Source organism: Hyaena hyaena, unplaced genomic scaffold (assembly GCF_003009895.1).
Source record: "Hyaena hyaena isolate Hyena2069 unplaced genomic scaffold, ASM300989v1 scaffold_72, whole genome shotgun sequence".
Classification (NCBI taxonomy): domain Eukaryota; kingdom Metazoa; phylum Chordata; class Mammalia; order Carnivora; family Hyaenidae; genus Hyaena; species Hyaena hyaena.
The window spans coordinates 2,721,131-2,740,469 of NW_024080703.1; the positions used below are offsets into that span (position 1 = coordinate 2,721,131).

At 38.8% G+C, this 19,339-nt stretch overlaps 1 protein-coding gene across 2 annotated transcripts in view; it reads right to left on the minus strand.

The window, feature by feature from the left end:
* SPAG6 (sperm associated antigen 6) overlaps nt 1-19,339 on the minus strand; it is a 67,652-nt gene that overhangs the window by 36,431 nt on the left and 11,882 nt on the right. For both annotated transcript variants that reach the window (XM_039233075.1, XM_039233074.1), the window contains exons 3-4: nt 12,678-12,844; nt 7,831-8,014 (exon numbers count right to left, since the gene is read on the minus strand). In XM_039233075.1, coding sequence (XP_039089006.1) covers nt 7,831-8,014; nt 12,678-12,844 — 351 coding nt within the window. The remainder of the gene's footprint in view (nt 1-7,830; nt 8,015-12,677; nt 12,845-19,339) is intronic.

Below are 19,339 nucleotides of genomic sequence, written 5' to 3' on the forward strand. Positions count from 1 at the left end.
CCCCCCCCACCCTCCCTCTTTCTCACTCTCTCTCAAATAAACTTAAAAATAAAATCAAATAAAATCAAAGGAGCTATAGAGAAATGACCAGTAATAGAATTATCACACAAATAGCTAAACAACTACAGTTAAAACCTTTCTGAGGCCAGAGGTCCTATCTTGAGCAAAATGCTTTGATGCAATTAACTTATACTACATTTTTAGAGTAAACTGTTTCATTTATCTAAAGCTACAGATGAGAACAAAGTGGGCCAAAAAGTTAACTGTGCAAAATCAGCCAGACAATGTGGTAATTCTACAGTAACTATTTTCCCTGTAGACAACGGATTTAAAAGTTATGGTAAGGTAAGATGATGAACATGACTTATTTCAAAGTACAATTTTTTTAAGTAGGTTTCACATCTAATACAGAGCTGAATGTGGGGCTTGAACTCACCACCCTGAGATCAAGAATTGGCTGCTTAACTGATGAGCCACCCAGATGCCCCTCAAAGTACAATTCTTATACTAACAAAGTCCTAAGCTTTTAATAAGTAAACTCTTGTAGATGTTTGTGAAATGCTTAATTGCAGTACTTTCAAATATCAAATACACTATGACTAATGTACCTCTAGAAATTCAAATGTAAATAAGAGGTTTCTACCCTCAGTATCTAAAAATTGTTAGAAGGTTTTATACACTAGTGATTGGAAAATAAATCAAGTTCAAAAAACAATTTTCTTCAAACCCAAAATATAAGTTATGATATACTGTTCAAAATGGTAGGATACAAATACCCCTCTCTTTATCTGCTTAGCACACAATTTCATGACATTTCTGGTGCAGATATTTGCAACCAGTAGAAAACAGAGCCTCAGACTAAAAGGATATTAGGTGGCATCAGGTAAAGGAAGTATTTTGGTGGGTAGAGGGCTTTCCTTTCTCCTGTAACTGCACTATCAATATCACCTTTTTTTATTTCTATGTCCAAAGTCTGTCCAGTGGTTATCTGGATATTCAATGTTCTTAAGAAGAATATAAACATTGCCCTTTCTGCAACGGCACATAAAGCACAACTCATAATTCTTTTACTTGGTCCAACTTAGAATCACCCACTGTATTATATGTACTCTTAAGGCAGTATTGTACATTTCTGTCCATGTACCCAGCTGTCTGGATGACCTTTATGATCATCTGTTTCAATATTTCTATATTAGATTGTAAACTCCTAGAGGTAAGATATTAGCTGACTTACTTCACTTTGTAAAGAAGATGTGCTAACCTTCCATATAAGTGACTCAGATACTTTTTGATGAGGCTAGTGATGAAGAAGTGTTTGCTAGCCTCATATATATGAAGTTATAGGTCTCAGTGACCTAGGAATCTGAGATTACAGAATTATATGGTATTGTTCTATACCCTGAATTCTTTTAAAAAAATGCACAAAAAAAATCTCAGGTTTTATCAACCAAGAGTGTATATAACTTTAAACATTACAATAAATAAAAGTGCAGAAGAATTCACAACCTATTTTTTCCTTTACTAGCACACACACTAACCCTAAAAATGACTAACAAATTAGGTAACTACTGAGTAAAGTTATAATTGAAGTGTTACTTTAACACATTTGGCCTCCAAACCAAAAGAACCTGCTCAAGACATTACTTTTGCTTTATCTTTTTTTACCGACGCTTAAATAAATAGAAAAGTTATTTGTGGAAATCAGTGTAGGGGCGCCTGTGTGGCTCAGTAGGTTAAGCATCTGACTTTGGCTCGGGTCATGATCTCACGGTCCACGTTGGGCTCTGTGCTGACAGCTAGCTCAGAGCCTGGAGCCTGTTTCAGATTCTGTGTCTCCCTCTCTCTCTGACCCTCCCCTGCTCACGCTGTCTCTCTCTCTCTCTCCCAGAAATAAATAAAACATATATTTAAAAAAAAAAAAAGGGAAATCAGTGTTAAGATCAAAATAGTTTAACAAGTAATACAGATAATCCCATATATGTCACTTGCTTCCATGCTTATGTGTTCCTCAATGCCTCAAAGACAAAATAAGTTGCAAAAAAAGTACAGAAATCAACATTATTATCTACAGGCATCAGCAAAGACAGCTGTCTTTAGGGCTTTTAAAATAATTTCTTAAAATTTATTTAAAAATTTTTTTTTATTTCTAAGAGAGAGACAGCGTGAGCAGGGGAGGGGCAGAGAGAGAAAGAGATACAGAATCTGAAACAGGCTCCAGGCTCTGAGCTAGCTGTCAGCACAGAGCCTGAGGTGGGGCTTGAACCCACGAACTGTGAGATCATGACCTGAGCCGAAGTCGGATGTTTAACCCACTGAGCCACACAGGTGCCCCTAATTTCTAAAAATTTAAATCCAAGTTACTTTATACAGTGTAATAATGGTTTCAGGAGAATTTAGTGATCCATCACTTAAATGTAACCCCCAGCATTCATCCCAACAAGGGCCCTCCTTAATGCCCATCATGCAAGTAGCCCATCCCCCCACCCAATACCCTGCCATCAGCCCTCAGTGTGTTCTCTGTATTTAAGAGTCTCTTATGGTTTGCCTCCCTCTGTTTTTATCTTATTTTTTTCTTCCTTTATCTATGGTCATCTGTTGTGTTTCTTAATAAGTCAGTCAGAGAAAGACAAATATCATATGATTCATTCATATGTGGAATTTAAGAAACTGGACAGATGAACATAAAATAATTTTCAGTTACCAGGCTTTCGTCCCCTTCACCCCACCACCCTCATAGCACAAAGTCCCTTGTTATCTCAGAGATTTGTCACTGACGTGGATGTTTCAAAAGTAAGTCACTGCTTCCTAAGCCCGTTCCACAGGATTGAGCCTATCAGTATTTATAGACGGTGTTACGAGGGGCATGAGAAGAATATTTGTCAAAGTTGTGAATTTTTAAAATTCTTTTCTCTCTTGAGCATTTGGTCATTCTCTACAAGATAGAAAAGAATCAGGCTGGCCAGCTTGGTCTGGATTCCTTCTTCACATTATCTGCTTAGCAAATAGGGTAGAATCTGCCGAATGTTTCTGCAGTGTCCAAACCAGCCAGTTCCTGACAGCACTGCTCATCGTGGCTGCCGCAGTCCCCTTCCCTAAGGGCCACGCTGAGCTGGAATGGAAGTCTCCCATCTGATTTAGCCCTACAGACATCAATCAAGTCTATAGGAGAAAGAAGAGTCACACATGTGGAAACCAGCCATCGAGGATTAAAAACAGAGGTATCTGGCAAGACTTTCAGATACAACAAGGAGCTTAAAATGAAGAATGATGAGCTCTCATACGCTTCCTCACACAATAAAAAGGAAGAATCTCTGAAAGGTTTTGAGTAATTGCCAAGCAGTCCCATCATCAGTTGCGGTCTGGCCAGGATAAGTCCTTCCCCTCTCTACTTCGGTTTCCTCATCTATATCGTTAGGAATCCTATGAATAATTCAGGTGCTTTAGAACACCGAATCCGATGTGTTGTATTCCTCTTGGCCAGCCTTGAGAAGAGAGGTTACTCTGAGACAGCAACAGCTGTCAGGAGACAGCATTTGTATCTAAAGCTCCCAAAATAAACACTTAAAACTTGTTTTCGAGCCCAAGTGAGGGAAATCATCCCTATAAAATGCTTGCATGGCTCCTCCCCCCTCACACTGGCAGCCTGGCTATTGCTGTCACCTCAGTCCCACGTGCCGCCCTCCCTGCTGCCACGCCCTTGGCACAAGGTCCCCCGGAAGCGCTCGACCACAGAGCTGCTGGGCAGTAAGGAGGCCAGAGGGAGGCGGCCAGGGCAGGGCAGGGGAGCGGGGCCTGCCTGGGGGCCTGCCTGGAGCACGGCTAAGTGCCCTTCTGGGCCCTTCCGTGTTGAAGTCCTGTGCCTGCAGAGGCCTGTGGCTCCTCCTTCCTCACCCCTCACACCCCCGTCCACCCAGGCTTTGTGCCTCACTCCTTGGGAACAGTGAGAGGTGGACACTGATGAGGTAAATATGCTAATGGGATAATGCTGCAGGCGGGGAGAATCTAGCAGGAGGAAGAAGAAAGAACAAATCTGAGAAGAAGTTACCTCAGCTCTTACTAGAAAGCAGGAAAGAATATAAAGAAATAACTCATTTATCTTCAAAGTGAGGGGTACATGTATCAAGTGTTTTCAATAACTGGTGATTCAACCACAGAAATTTAATGACAGGATTTATACAGAATTAAAAAAAAAAAAAACAACCCACACCATTTCAGGTTGTTTGTCCCCAGTTCCTTTGAACTATCTGTAAAATGCTTTAAAATCTACATATAGAAGTTGCTTTCAGAAATTGTATTTTTCCATAGGAAAAAGTCAGATGATGCCTACTGGTTTCTCTCTTCGACTAATTGTGTGCTTACTTTATTTTTGTTTCCTAGACACAAAGTGTTTTCCTTCTGTTGCCCTTAAAGTTATCCTTTATTTATTTTGCATCACCATTTAAGGTTTATATTTCCTGAACTGTCTAATAAAACATTTTACTGCTAATTCTAAGATGAAAACACTGAATGAATGTCCTCCAATCAATCTAACATATTCTATTTTTAGGAAATCGTTGAAAAAGAAATCAGGTTATTTAGAGGTAAACCGTCTATTTTCACTGATTCAGGATGTGAATCATGACTTATTTTATTGCCTACTGGGTAACAACTCCCTTTCCTTCTGAGAAATCTACCCAATAATCTCTTCTGGGAGCTTCTGGGTCCCAGGCCCCTAACTACTGTGAAATACTGAAATTATAGTGGGAATTCCATGTGGGAGCCAGATTAGAGCAAGAAATTGGAATGGAATCCCTAAGACAGATCCTATTTATGAACTATAATCATTTAGCCTCAGACTCAACAAAAGGGAGATATGAAAAGGTTGTCTCTAGGCACCTTCCTGACAGTGTATCTGTCCGGCTGTCCCTCAAAGCTCCTTTGTATCACCTTTTCAAATACCCTTGTTACAATCTGTTTGCCCTAAGTTGCTCTGACCAAAACAAAACAAAACAAAAAACAAAAAAAAAGCAAAAAAAAACCCAAACCCGAAAACCAAAAAAACACACAACATAACAAAACAACAACCTAAAACTAAATATATTCATATACTTTTCCCATGATAACCAGCTTCCGATTTAAAACACTGCCTTAGTATGAGAAAGAAAGAAATCTGGCCATGTGTAGCAACATGGATGGACCTTGAGAGTGTTATGAGGAGCAAAATAAGTCAGGCAGAGAAGGACAAATATCATATGTTTGCACGTATAGGAGGATTAGGAGGAACTTAATGGAGGACCGTGGGGGAGAAGAAGGGGGGAAACGGTGGGGGAAAGGGAGAGAGGCAAACCATGACAGACTCTTGAATGCTGGGAACAAACTGAGGACTGCTGGATGTGGGGGGGAGGGGGAAGATGGGCATGGAGGAGGGCACTTGTGGGGATGAGCACTGGGTGTTATATGGAAACCAATTTGACAATAAANCAAATATCATATGTTTGCACGTATAGGAGGATTAGGAGGAACTTAATGGAGGACCGTGGGGGAGAAGAAGGGGGGAAATAGTGGGGGAGGGGGAGAGAGGCAAACCATGAGAGACTCTTGAATGCTGAGAACAAACTGAGGACTGATGGGGGTGGGAAGAGATGGGCATGGAGGAGGGCACTTGTGGGGATGAGCACTGGGTGTTATATGGAAACCAACATGACAATAAACTGTTTGTAAAAAATATCAAAAAAGAAAAAAAAGAAAAAAAAAGAAATTTAAAAAATTAAAAATTTAAAAATTTAAAAAAATTAAAAATAAATAAAAATAAAAAATAAAAAAATCAACCTACAGGAAAGAATAGTCCTAAGGTGAATCTATTTGGAAAACCAAAATCCATGTGTGAAGGAAAGAATTTTAATATATTACTTTAGAACCATTTTAAGCATGACAATAGCTTGTTTTCTTTCTCGATCTATTTTTGTATAATTTTCTTTCCTTTTTGTCTCGAATGGTGTGACCATTTTAAGAACCAAACTACACATAACCATGGGAGAGCCTCTTTCTGTGTCTGTTGTGAATTTCTTCCCCAGCACTTTTTTAAGAAATATTTAGTGACGTGGTTATGTGAGGTGGTTAATATGGGCTTTGTAATCAGACAGAGTTAGACTCAGATTCTGGTTCCACAACTAACACACTTCAGGTAGGTATCCTCTCTAAGTCATTCTTTCTTCCTCTGTTTAACAGGGAAAGTAATACCTACCCTACGGGTCACTATAATCAGAAGGAGATAACGTATCTGAAGTGAACAGCACACAGTAATTACTCAATAAGTGGCAACTATTATTTTATGCATACGTACACATTGAAAAATCCGGAAAACAAAGAAAATATATCCTTAATTCTATCACCCTAGTAACCCAAACGTGTATTTCTCTGGAATTTATGTCGACATAAAAACTTATTTTTACATTATTATAACTGTAATATGTAATTTTGTATTTTTTTACATTACAATCATGTTTCCCTGCTACCATGTAAGATTCATAATTACCTTTTTAATTTGCCAGATGAAATTCCATTAAGTAAACTCCCATAATTTAACTACTAAAGTCCTGCCAGATATTTGAGGTTTTTTGATATTACCAATAATACTACAATAACATTAACAGGAATATGACTTTTTCATCCTGTGGAATTCTTTCCTTAGGATGGATTCCCAAAGCAGGCTTTTTAGAGTAACCACAAACTCTTTTATGACTTACATGAATTTTGCCAAACTGCTTTGCACAGGTTTATACAGTTTGTGGTGCTTCCACCAATGGGCATAAACATCATATCCTCTCCAACCTTCAGTATTAATATTAATATTTTATGTTTATTGAATAATTACCATGTGCCAAGTACTGGCCCAAGGACTTTGCATATATTATCTCATTGTGCTCACAACAGATCTCTGAAGTGCCTACTTTTAGGTACCTTCTTTTGCAGATGAGGAAGTTAAGGTTCAGAAAATTTAAAAGCCATGTCCAAGGTCATGCAGAAACTAAATGGTAGAAGTTGGACTCAAACACAGATCTGTCAAATGCCACAGTGCTCTTAACCATTTAGTTGTATTTCTGATTTACTCTTTTTCCCTCCCTACATAATAACTGAGAAAAGACATTTTCACTGATGTTTTAATATGCAGTTCTTTGAATACTAGCGAAGTTGATCATTTTTATATATGTTTAAGACTGTATTTTTTTGTTGTATTATTTGTTCATATTATTTAGCATCTTCTATAAAGTGGCGGGGCAACTTTACTCCCCATATAATCTTTACCCATTGGGTCTGTCAGCGTAAAATTAACACAAGAGGACCAGGCCCCTTCTTGATGATGTCATTAAGCTCTCAGTTTATAAGAGAAAGTACTTCTCTTTCCCCTCCTTCCTGCCCAATATGGGCTCAATACACATATATTCTAGAAAGTTATCATGCCCATATCCTTTCAACATTAATCATTCATACACTGTTCTCCCGCCTGGTTTGAAACACCCCTATCTTCACAGAGATAAGATCCAAGATCCAAAATGCCCTGAACAGTGACAAACTAAATTTTTTTCACTGAACCGATTTACCAAGGTCTTTGAGAATCTATCCATCTCTCACTCTTCTCATTCCCCACTCCCGCTTTCCGTCTTCAAATTTCTGCTGACTAATGTAAAGACCGAAGTGGGTAGGTTTTTGGGGAATTTATGATCCAAACAGCTTGGCCATCGTTCAGAACTTCTGTCCCATAATGCATGGAAACATCATGAAGACCGCAAAACCAGATTTCCATAACAAATCGAAATGTTAATTATCCTGTTTGCAAATATGCTCCGTTACCTGCATTGTGTCTTGCAATGTATCCCAGTGCCCACGCTGCGGCCTCCTTGACTCCGGGGTCAAAATCTTCCAGGCATATCACCAGTGTATCCAGGGCTCCACAATCCACGATCGCCTGAGCCAGCTGAGGGGAGTGCTTACCCACTGCTCGTAACACAAAGGCCGCTGCTTTCTTGTAAAACCGCTACAATGATGGAACAGATAAAGCTCAAAGTGAATGAAGCGCTCATCAAACCAAAAGTTAAAACAGACCAAAGCCAACAGAGAAATGACATTAAATAAAGCTCACCAGCTCTTAAAGACAACAGATGGAAAACACCCTGCAAAGTCAAGTTTCGGCGTCCCCCTATGGCTTTTTGTTCAGTGCTAAACTGAAACAGCGTTCAGTCATCAATTGCGTTTCAAATGTTTTCTTCTGAAGCGTGCGTTTGGAAATTATATAAAAGAAAACGTAAATGTTGTATTTCCTACAAATGCCTAAAATCACGAGATTTTCTGTATCTGCATTACACTGAAAAGTACTTGTTTGACCCAGGGGAACTCTGAGATTGTTAGCATGTGCAACGAAACCATCCCCTGACAAATTCATTTCCTCTGCTTGCCCTCAGTCTGTAAGCAAGGTAGGCCTTTCATGACCTCTGCTAATCTTTCTGGTGTCCCAAGTTATCCTGAAATAACAACCGCATTCCGAGATGCACGTACCAAACATCGGATAAACATGAAGGTGAAACATGCATGATACATTTTTAAAACTTTCCCTGGTAAATAAACTAGCCAAACAAGAGGATATGTGACTTATCTCCTCTGAGGAAAAAAAAAGAATGTAATGATAAATACAAATGACTTAGTATTATGTGAATTTTAAGTTATGCTTCATATTTGTAAGACTTTCTACATAAAATTTTACCAGGTTAAGAAATAATAAAGTAAAACTGAAACACAAGGCTGACATGTTTTTCTTCACATAGCATAAAAAATGAAATGTATGGGAAGTATTTGGCTATAACACTCACTGTTGTTTCATGGTTAGCATAACGACACATTGACGGTCTCTTTCTTTTATTAATAGAACCCAGGTAATCCCCTATTTTAGATTCCAAGTTTCTATTTCCTTACGGTGACTACTGAAAGTGACTAGGTGACTACAGCACCTGTTTTGAAAGCATGCTATTTACTTAGGCTAAAAGATGAAGATAAAACAAAAAATTATAGGAGAGAAAATATATCAAGTATATTTTAACATATTATATTTCAAAAATTGGCCTATGTTGATGATATAATATGCTATGTTATATGTTTGCATGTATAGGTGGATCAAGAGAAACTTAACAGAGGACTGTGGGGGGGGGAGGGGAAAAATAGTGGGGGAGAGGGAGGGAGACAAACCATGAGAGCCTCTTGAGTGCCGAGAACAAACTGAGAACTGATGGGGGTGGGCGAGAAGGGAAGGGGGGTGATGGGCATGGGGGAGGGCACTTGTGGGGATGAGCACTGGGTGTTGTATGGAAACCAACTTGACAATAAACTATTTAAGAAAAAAAAAGAGGGGCGCCTGGGTGGCTTAGTCGGTTAAGCGTCCGACTTTTGCTTAGGTCATGATCTCGCGGTTCGTGGGTTCGAGCCCCGCGTCGGGCTCTGTGCTGACTGCCAGCTCAGAGCCTGGAGCCCGTTTCAGTCTGTGACTCCCTCTCTCTCTGACCCTCCCCTGCTCACGTTGTCTCTCTCTCTCTCTCCTAGAAATAAATAAAACATTTAAAAAATTAAAAAAAAAAAGAAAAAAAAGAAATATGCTGTGTTAATGATGTTTTGATTTTATATATTTCTTTAGTTTCTTAAATATTAACATATATAGATATTAAAATATGTTATAAAGTCCAACTTTATGTCAGTAACTGATCACAAAGCTTAGAATAGAGTTTCAAAGTAGCTATTTACTTATAATTGTGAAAAATAAGGGTGATACATTTCCTGTCATCGGCTTAAGCTAATGTGATGTTTTATATGGTGGAATTTTCAGATTCGCAATTTGCAGGGAGCATTGATAGTCACTGCTAACGACAGTGCCTATAATTCACACCTTCTGATCTCATTTCCCCCTTTCTCCTAATTTCCGCCTCTCGAAATTCCTCTCTCTTCTCTCCCATTCCTCACCAAAAGAATTGCCTTAAAAAAAAGAGAGAGAGAAAAAAAGAAAGAAAAGAAAAAGCCACACCAGAGGACTTTGTACCTCATAAAGAAGAGATTAAATCCTGTGAGAAATGAGCTGAAGGGCTGTTGGGTGAAGTGAATACTGCTTCACATTCTCACTTTCTCCTCACTTCTGCCCTGGCACTTTTTTTGTCTCTTAACAGCCAGCGCACACTCATCCACATCTAGAACACTTCTACTGAGGACCTTCTTTGTGGGAGTCCGAACCACACACCCTGCCCTAAGAAGGAGCTAAGAGTCCAGGAAGAACAAAGTCTAACTAACAGTGTTTGATGACAGAAGGAACACCTGCAAGAAAAATAAAATTTCTGAGGCTCCTTGTAGAGATAAGACAGGCAGGAAATGACTCTCCAATCTCTGAAAATCACGCAAAACTTTGAAGAATTGGGATTTATTTTTTGCTGTGGTAAGATACACATAATATTTACCATTTGAACCATTTTAAAGTGTCCAACTCAGTGGCATTTAGCACAGTCACAGTGTTGTGCAAACGTCACCGTCTAGTTCCAGAATGTTTTCCTCAGCGCAACAGGAAAGCTCATACGTGTTAGGGAGCCACTCCTCATTCCCCCCTCCCCCCAGCCCCCTGGCAACCTGCTAATCTGCTTCTGTCTCTATGGATTTGCATATTCTGGATACTTCCTATAAATGGAGTCATGCACTATGTAGCTTTTGTCTGGCTTCCGTCTCTTACAGTGGTGTTTTTCAAAGTTTATCCATGTTGTAGCCTGTATCAGTATCTCATCCCTTTTTATGACTGATAATATTCCATTATGTGGATGTACAACATTTTGTTTATCCATTCTTTTGTTCTAGTGAACAATGCTGCTATAAACATTTTTGTACAAGTTGTGTTTGAACACCTGTTTTCAATTTTTTTGGAACCCTAACTAGGAGTAGAATCGCTGGGTCATGTGGTAATTAGGTTTAACTGGACTGCCAGCCTGTTCTCTACAGCAGCTGCACCGGTTTATACTCCTATCAGGAAGTGCGAGGGTTCCACTTTCTCCAAATCTTCACTAACGCTTGTTCTTTTCTCTTGTTTTTTATTATGGCCATCCTCATAGGTAAAGTGATCTCTTGCCGTGGTTCTGATTTGCATTTCCTAATGACTCAAGCCATTGAGCATCCTTTCACGTTGGTTGGCTACGCGTATATCTTCTTTGGATAGATGTCTGTTAAAGTCTTTTGCCCATCTTCAAATTGGATAGTTTGTCTTCTGGTTACACAAAAAGGAATTTAATTTTAAAAATGTGTCAAGGAATACATATCCTGGGGCAACTGGGTGGCTCAGTCCATTAAGTGTCTGACTCTGGATTTTGGCTCAGGTCATGATCTCACAATTCATGAGTTCGAGCCCTGCATTGGGCTCTACACTGACAGCACGGAGCCTGCTTGGGATTCTTTCTTCTCTCTCTCTCTCTCTCTCTCTCTCTCTCCCCCTCTCTCTCCCTCTCTCTCTCCCCCCATGTTCTTTCTCTCTCTCTCTCTCAAAATAAACAAACTTAAAAAAAAAAAGTATATATCCTTAGGTTATATTAAACCAACAAAATGGAATAAATAGACCAAGGCCCTACCTATAGAATGGTCCTTAACCATTATTAGGTGGCAGTGTACAGAAACAGAGTACAGAACATAGGAGAGAAAAAAATTGTGGCACTCGTAGATGACCCTGAAATGACTGTCATGCTTACACACTTGTATAAAATGCCTTCTCAAACCTTCCATGACACATATTCCCCTTCCTTTTGTATGCTTCCCTCCCCTCTTGCTTCCAAGCTGTCTCTTACAGTGTCCACTCACCAGATTTGACCTGCATGTACAGATTGCTGAAAACAATGCTTTATTTGCCTAGGGATCCAGGCACCTCTCTAAGACTGATCCTACAAATTTAAGACTCCCATACGCAGAAATATTGCCTTATATATAATTCATTAAAAACTGTGTAATCGGGGGCGCCTGGGTGGCTTAGTCGGTTAACCCTCTGACTTCAGCTCAGGGCATGATCTCACGTTCATAGGTTCGAACTGACAGCTCAGAGCCTGGAGCCTGATTCAGATTCTGTATCTCCCTGTCTCTCTGCCCCTCCCCCTCTCATGCTCTGTCTCTCTCTGTCTCAAAAATAAATAAAACATTAAAAAATATTTTTAGGGGTGCCTGGGTGGCTCAGTCGGTTAAGCGTCCGACTTCGGCTCAGGTCATGATCTCATGGTTCATGGGTTCAAGCCCTGCATCGGGCTCGGTGCTGACAGCTAGCTCAGAGCCTGGAGCCTGTTTCGGATTCTGTGTCTCCCTCTCTCTCTGACCCTCCACTGATCACGCTGTCTCTCTCTCTCAGAGAGAGAGATAAATAAAATAAATAATAAAATAGAAATAAAATAAAAAATAAAATAAAAAATAAAATAAAAAATAAAAACTGTGTAATCTGTTTTCTTATGTTAACAGTAATGGGGAAAAAGCTGCCTTTCACTTCCAAAGTAAAATACCCTAAAGATACTATTTATGTGCAGTTCAAAGAGATAAAGGCTGTATGAACATCCTAAAATTCTAACGCCTACAGTTTGCCACTCTACCCAAACTAGTAGATTTTTTTAATCTAAAAAATACACATATAACTTATTTTTTTTTTTAGGTCTTACATTCTGTTCTGCCAACGAATAAACAAGCTGTGGAAGAATGTCGCCCTTCACAACTGCTTCTGCTAGGTCATAATTATAATTAGCCAGTCTCCCAAGAGCCAGCGCAGCCGTCTGTTGAATTGTTGGGACCACGTCCAGAAGAAGAGGCCTCAGCAAAGACATCACACCTGAGTTAAGTTGTGAAAGAACAGAGGTCAGCAAAACTGAAATGAAAAAGCAAATACACGATTCAGCATTTGTGCAGGTAAGAAAATGATGGGGGGAAAGAATCTGTAAAAACACGCAAAAATTTTTTCACTAAAAAATGAATGGGATATTCAGAGGCCTCTAACTGGCCAAGACAGAGAATAATACAACCTGTAATTACCAAAGGGGCAGCACAGCATGAAAGCAAGAAAGGCTTCGGAGTTAAGGGAAGAGTTTGAATCCCTGATCTGGCGAATAGTATCCACGTGACATGGTAAGGCTGTTGTGAGACATGTGGAGAGACTGTGGAGCATGGAGTCTGATGCCCACCTAGCCCATGGCGGGGAACGGAGAGGGGCGGGGGAAGGGCAGGAGGTGTCCCCCAGCCACTGTAAATTCTATCTTTCAGGGCTCAGTTCAGGCCCTGTCATTTCTATGGAGTTTTCCTTTTTTTTTTTTTTATCTCCCCTGATTCCAACTGTTGGGTCTTTTCTGTGATTTCAACTCAAGAGTGTATTTCAGAAATTTTATCAGGATCTATCTCAGAGCCAGGGGAGCTAGGAGGGCTATTTGGTGGGGGCCTCATACTATGAAAGGATGCAAATTCAGATTTCTGATATTACTCCAAAGAGACAAATTCCTTGAAAAAAAGGAAGTCCTTTGTATTACAGTAGGTATGTCATCATCACAGCAATAATAGTAAAAGTTAGCTTATACTCATCCAGCACTTATCATATGTACACACTGTTTTCAGGACTGTTTTCCATTCACTGGACTGTCATAAAAAGACTATGAAGTCGGCCCTATTAGTATGTCTATTTTACAGATGAGCAAATGGAGGCTGGGAAAGGCTAAGAAATCATCACACATCTAATGAATGGTGGAGCAAGCTTAGAAATTCAGGCATTCTTCATTGATAACTGCTGGATAAATGTCCTCTGCAAGTTGAGGAGGTGGAGAAAGACACATAAAACATAATTGCATTTTGGTCATTTGATTGGCTATTCCAACTCTTTACATTAGCTTTGCCTTACTGTGAAATACCCCAAATAGCTAACTGCTATTTGGGCTCTAATGATGTTGTGTTTGTCTAAGGTTACAAGGAAGGTGATGACAGAGTTCAAACTGGAATAAAATGCCCCTGACTTCGTAAACTTTACTTAATTTGCAGCAGGCGATTCAACTTGAGGGTGTTACATCTTTTGTTTAAAAACATACCACCACAGTGATCTAGAAAAGCAAATATTATCAAGATTCTTTTATGTTATATCCAGAAACACGTGAGATAGAATAAAAGGAAAGCATTCCCAACAACACCTAGGGTTAGGCCAAATTAAGATAAATAGCTACCTAATAGCATAAGGAGAGAATGACGACGCTCATCACGGATACATGTAACAATGTAATCCATGGCTTTTCACCCTTTCCAGTTTCATTTAGTGATAATTTTTACGGCTAGGGTGGCTTGGTGAGATTGTCCTAGACGAGCCCACAGTTGCAAGTTTGAGTCCTACTCGGGCTGGTTAGCCTTGCAGGCACACAGCACGTCTGCTCATGCCTGGGTCATAGCTCATGGTCACCAAATCAACGTGTCTATGCTCGTAAGTGTTGCTAATACTACTATCTATACTTTCTACAGAGATAATCTCTGAACTCTCTCACAACGAAAAGTTTAATGTGCAAGAGAAGTATTAGAGTGACTACCAAATGTTAACATGGGCTCTTTCTAGAAAGTTGGATTTAAAACAGTTTGCTGATCTCTTCTTTGTAGTTCCTTTACTGCCTGATTTCTTTTCTTTAGTTTTTTAATTGTGGTAAAATATATGTACAATAAAAATGATCACATTAACCATTCCGTAGGGCACAGTTTAGTGTAATCATCGCCACTGACTAGGGACTCCCAGGCTGTTCTCCACAGAAGCTGCACCACTGTACATTCCCACCAGCAAAGCACAAGGATTCAAATTTCTCCACATCCTTACCTATACTGGTTATTTCTTATTGTTTGATTTTAAATAAGAGCCATCCTAATAGGTATGAAGTGTTGCTTCACTGTGGTTTTGATTTCCGTTTCCCTAGCACTGATGATGGCGAATGTCTTTTTTTGTACTTACGTGTCATTTGTACATGTTCTTTGTCAATATGTCTATTCAAGTCATGTGCCCATTTTTAAATTGGGCTGGTTGGAGTTGTTGAATATAACTTGACTTTTTAATAACAAATATGCATGATTTTCAGTAAATACACTGAAATACTCTATAAAAACAAGAGCTAAATTTGTTAACATATATTTGAGTTTCATAATAAATACATTAACAGTACCAAAAAAGATAAAGTGTAAGTATGCTTAGAATAGTTTTAAAAGAATCACAGTGATGTTTCATGTTATTTTTTTCCTGATGGTTCTGGTATTTCCTTTTTTCCTCCTCATTGGATATATATATATATATATATATATATATATATATATATATGTGAAGGCAGGGGCTTATTGTCTTTTGAAATATAATTGGAAAATCAAAAATAAATAAATAAGTAAGAAATATAATTGGAAAATTAATCTATACTGAGTTATTCATCCTAGATATTTTGAATTAAATCTAGAGAACTTTGAACTCTTATGTTAAAAAATTAAAGAATGAATTCACCTATCTGGGCCTATAATATTGAACTTAGTTGTGTTTATTATTAATTACAGTATTGAGCTACTGTACAGTAAGTCTCCCAATTTTGGAAATTTTCAGTTTGTAGTTGTAGCAGTAAAATATTTTATCCCCATACAGGTATGTCACCTGTCCATATATTCAAAGGAATTTTTGGCTTTGTGTATTTTCTCCTCCATCCTTATGCCACATCTGACCCAGGAAAAATAAGATCAATACAAATGACACGCCATTTCTTTCCTTCTATCCCTGTATTTAATATCAAAGTTAGGCTTCTATGCGGATGCCTCTGCTCTATCATTCTTTTCCTCTGTTCCTTGGCTCAGACAGTAGCACAATGGGACTTTTGAAAATGTTTAAATTTATACACCTATAAAAGTTTGAATATCTTTGTTTGAATAAGGTCATTTTTATTAGAGAAAATATTGCCCCAAACTTCTAGTCCTTGAATTGGCTCTTAGTGCTTCATAATCATCAGTCCCCAGGGCCATGTTTTTATCCCTTACGCAGATTGAGCATGAAGACTTTGTTATTCTAATTACAAGTCTGTCCTAAAAACACAAATAGTCATGCAAGAGGAACTAAGGAAGGTAATAAGGGAGGGAGAAAGGAGAAAAGAAGCAGATATAACACGAAAAGAAATTTTTCCTTACCTTCCTTTCCCTTAGGAATCCATGGTGATTGATCCTTGGTGAATGAAAGCATGAAAATTTAGAATCCATAAATTACAGCAGTTTGGAGAGTTGCCACATTATCTGATAAGCAAGGTCTCTCGTGACAGCTAATGACCTCGCTGAGGCCTGTACTGAGGACCCAGCAGGTATGATCTAATATTAAAAATAATTCACGTATTGTACCCGAATATCTATAAAACAATTCTGTCTCCTCTATAAAAACTGATTAAACGGTGTGAAGTGTTGCTAAAACGTATAGGAGAAATCTTTACACTCTTTCCCTTCCCAACTTTATCGCTTTTAGTTTCTTTTCTATTTTTCTTCCGAGTGCCACACTGAAGACATTGCTTCTAATCCCTACGGTGCAATTCCAGGTAGGCGAAAACAACAACAAAAACAACTTTGTTGATCGTTCGAAACATGGACCAGGGTTTACCAGCCGGCAAGCACTGGGATCATACATATGAGCAAGGAACACTCCTCCTCTCAAGGAAGTATTAATCTAGGTGAGCACATGGTAAACTAGCCTCAAAGTAATCACAGCTCTTTTTTTTTTTTATTCCTTTTAACACAACACAGGCCTAATTACTTTGATTTTGCACACCAATTACACATGTAAACCAGGAAGGAAATGTCAGACCAAAAAGAATGCCATTCTCATATTAAATGTATATAATTGATATATGTATCTGCTGTGCCTTATAAAGATATTTCACATCTCAGCTTTGTTCCTTTAAAAACAAGCACCTGTAAAACGGGCCTTTGGGTCCATTGTTAAGCCCTAGTGAAGATTTCTGCTCACCCTAGTTACCTCTCACCTTCTTTGTTCTGCTTTGCAATTTTTTTAATTTTTATTTTTTTATTGTGAGAAGATATACATAAAAAACTGATTTCAACCATTCTTAGGTGTACAATTAAGGGTGGATTAAGTACAACTGCACAACCACATCAGTATTATTTCCAGAACATTTTATCATCCCCTAGCGAACACTCTATATAACTTCCCCTTTCCCCCTACCCCTAGGTTCCTGGTAACCTCTATGCTATTTTCTGTCTCTGATTTGGCCTATTTTAGGTAGCTCATATAAGTGGAACCCTACAATATTTGTCCTTTTTTGGTCTGGCTTTTTTCACATAGCATAATGCTTTCAAGTTTCTCCATGTTGTCCCATGTTTCAGAATTTCTTTCCTTTTTAAGACTGAGTAATGGTCCATTGGATGTATATACCTCATTTTGTTTATCTGTTCATCTGATGACAGACACTTGGGTTGCTTCCACCTTTTGGTTTTTGTGAACAATGCTCCCATGAACATTGATGTACAGGTTTCCATTTGACTCCGCTCTCAATTCTTTTACATATGTTTGTGTGTATATATGCACGTGTGTGTGTACATATACACATATAAGTATATGTGTATATTTCTGTACATCTACAAATATATATACATATATACGTACAATTGCTGGACCAAGTGGCAACTCTATGTTTCACTTTTTGAGGGACTACCAACTGTTTTCCATGGTGACTTTCCATGCACCATTTTATATTCCTACCAGCAAAGAGTTCCAGTTTTCCACATTCTCACGAACACTTGATATTTGTTACTGTTGTTGTTTATAATAACCATCCTAATGGACATGAAATGGTATCTTGCTGTGGTTGGACATGTTATTTCCCAAATGGATAGCGATGTTCAGCATCTTTTCATGCGCTTATTGTCCATTTGTAGGTCTTCTTTGGAGAAATGTAATCTATGTCTTTTACCCATTTTAAGTGGATTTCTTTTATTATTTTTTTTAAATTTTTTAAAATGTTTTTATTTATTTCTAGGAGAGAGAGCGAGCATGAGCAGGGGAGGGTCAGAGAGAGAGGGAGTCACAGACTGACACAGGCTTCAGGCTCTGAGCTGGTAGTCAGCACAGAGCCTGACGCGGGGCTCGAACCCACGAACCGCGAGATCATGACCCAAGCGAAAGTCGGACGCTTAACCGACTAAGCCACCCAGGCGCCCCAATTTCTTTTATTATTATTAAGTGGTAGTTCTTTTTTTTTTTAATTTTTTAATGTTTATTTTTGAGAGACAGACAGAGAACAAGCAGGGGAGAGGCAGAGAGAGAGAGGGAGACACAGAATCTAAAGCAGGCTGCAGGCTCTCAGATGTCAGCACAGAGCCTGATGTAGGGCTTGACCTCACTAACTGTGAGATCATGACCTGAGCTGAAGTTGGATGTATAACCAGCTGAGCCACCCAGGTACCCCAAGTTGTAGTTCTTTATAGATTGTGAATATTAATCTCTTATCAGATATATGCTTTGTAAATATTTTCTACCATTCTGTGAATTGTCTCTTCACTCTCTTGATAGTATACTTTGATGCCCTTGTATTTTTAGACTTAAAGTGAAATGATTTCTACCATACATATTCTTTACTTTTCAATGTTACTCAAAATTATTACATAAAATGTTAAATATTATAAATTTTACAAAGCTTAAAAAATTTTGTTAACATTTATTTATTATTGAGAAACAGAGAGAGACAGAGCATAAGCATGGGAGGGGTAGAGAAAGGGGGAGACACAGTATCTGAAGCAGGCTCCAGGCTCTGAGCTGTCAGCACAGAGCCCGACTCAAGGCTTGAACTCATGAGTGATGAGATCATGACCTGAGCTGAAGTTGGATGCTCAACCGACTGGGGCCCCCAGGCGCCCCTAAATTTTACAAAGCTTTAAAACTTTAAATTCCAACAGTAATCTAAAACATCTTCTGGGGCGCCTGGGTGGCTCAGTTGGTTAAGCAGCCGACTTCAGCTCAGGTCATGATCTCACGGTTCATGGGTTGGTGCCCCGCGTCGGGCCTAGCTCAGAGCCTGGAGCCTGCTTCTGATTCTGTATCTCCTTTTCTCTCTGACCTTCCCCTGCTCATGCTGTCTCTCTCTCTCTCTCTTTCTCTCTCTCTCAGAAATAAATAAAACATTAAAAAAAGTGTTATGTTTTTTTTTAAATAAAACATCTTCCTACATGACCTTCATTTACTATGAAACTGCTACCGTGGTTCATTTAGGTTTTGGAAGAAGTGATTTCTGCATACAGTTAATCAATATACAGGAAAGCATTCATCTTAGACTGCCAGTGTTAGCCT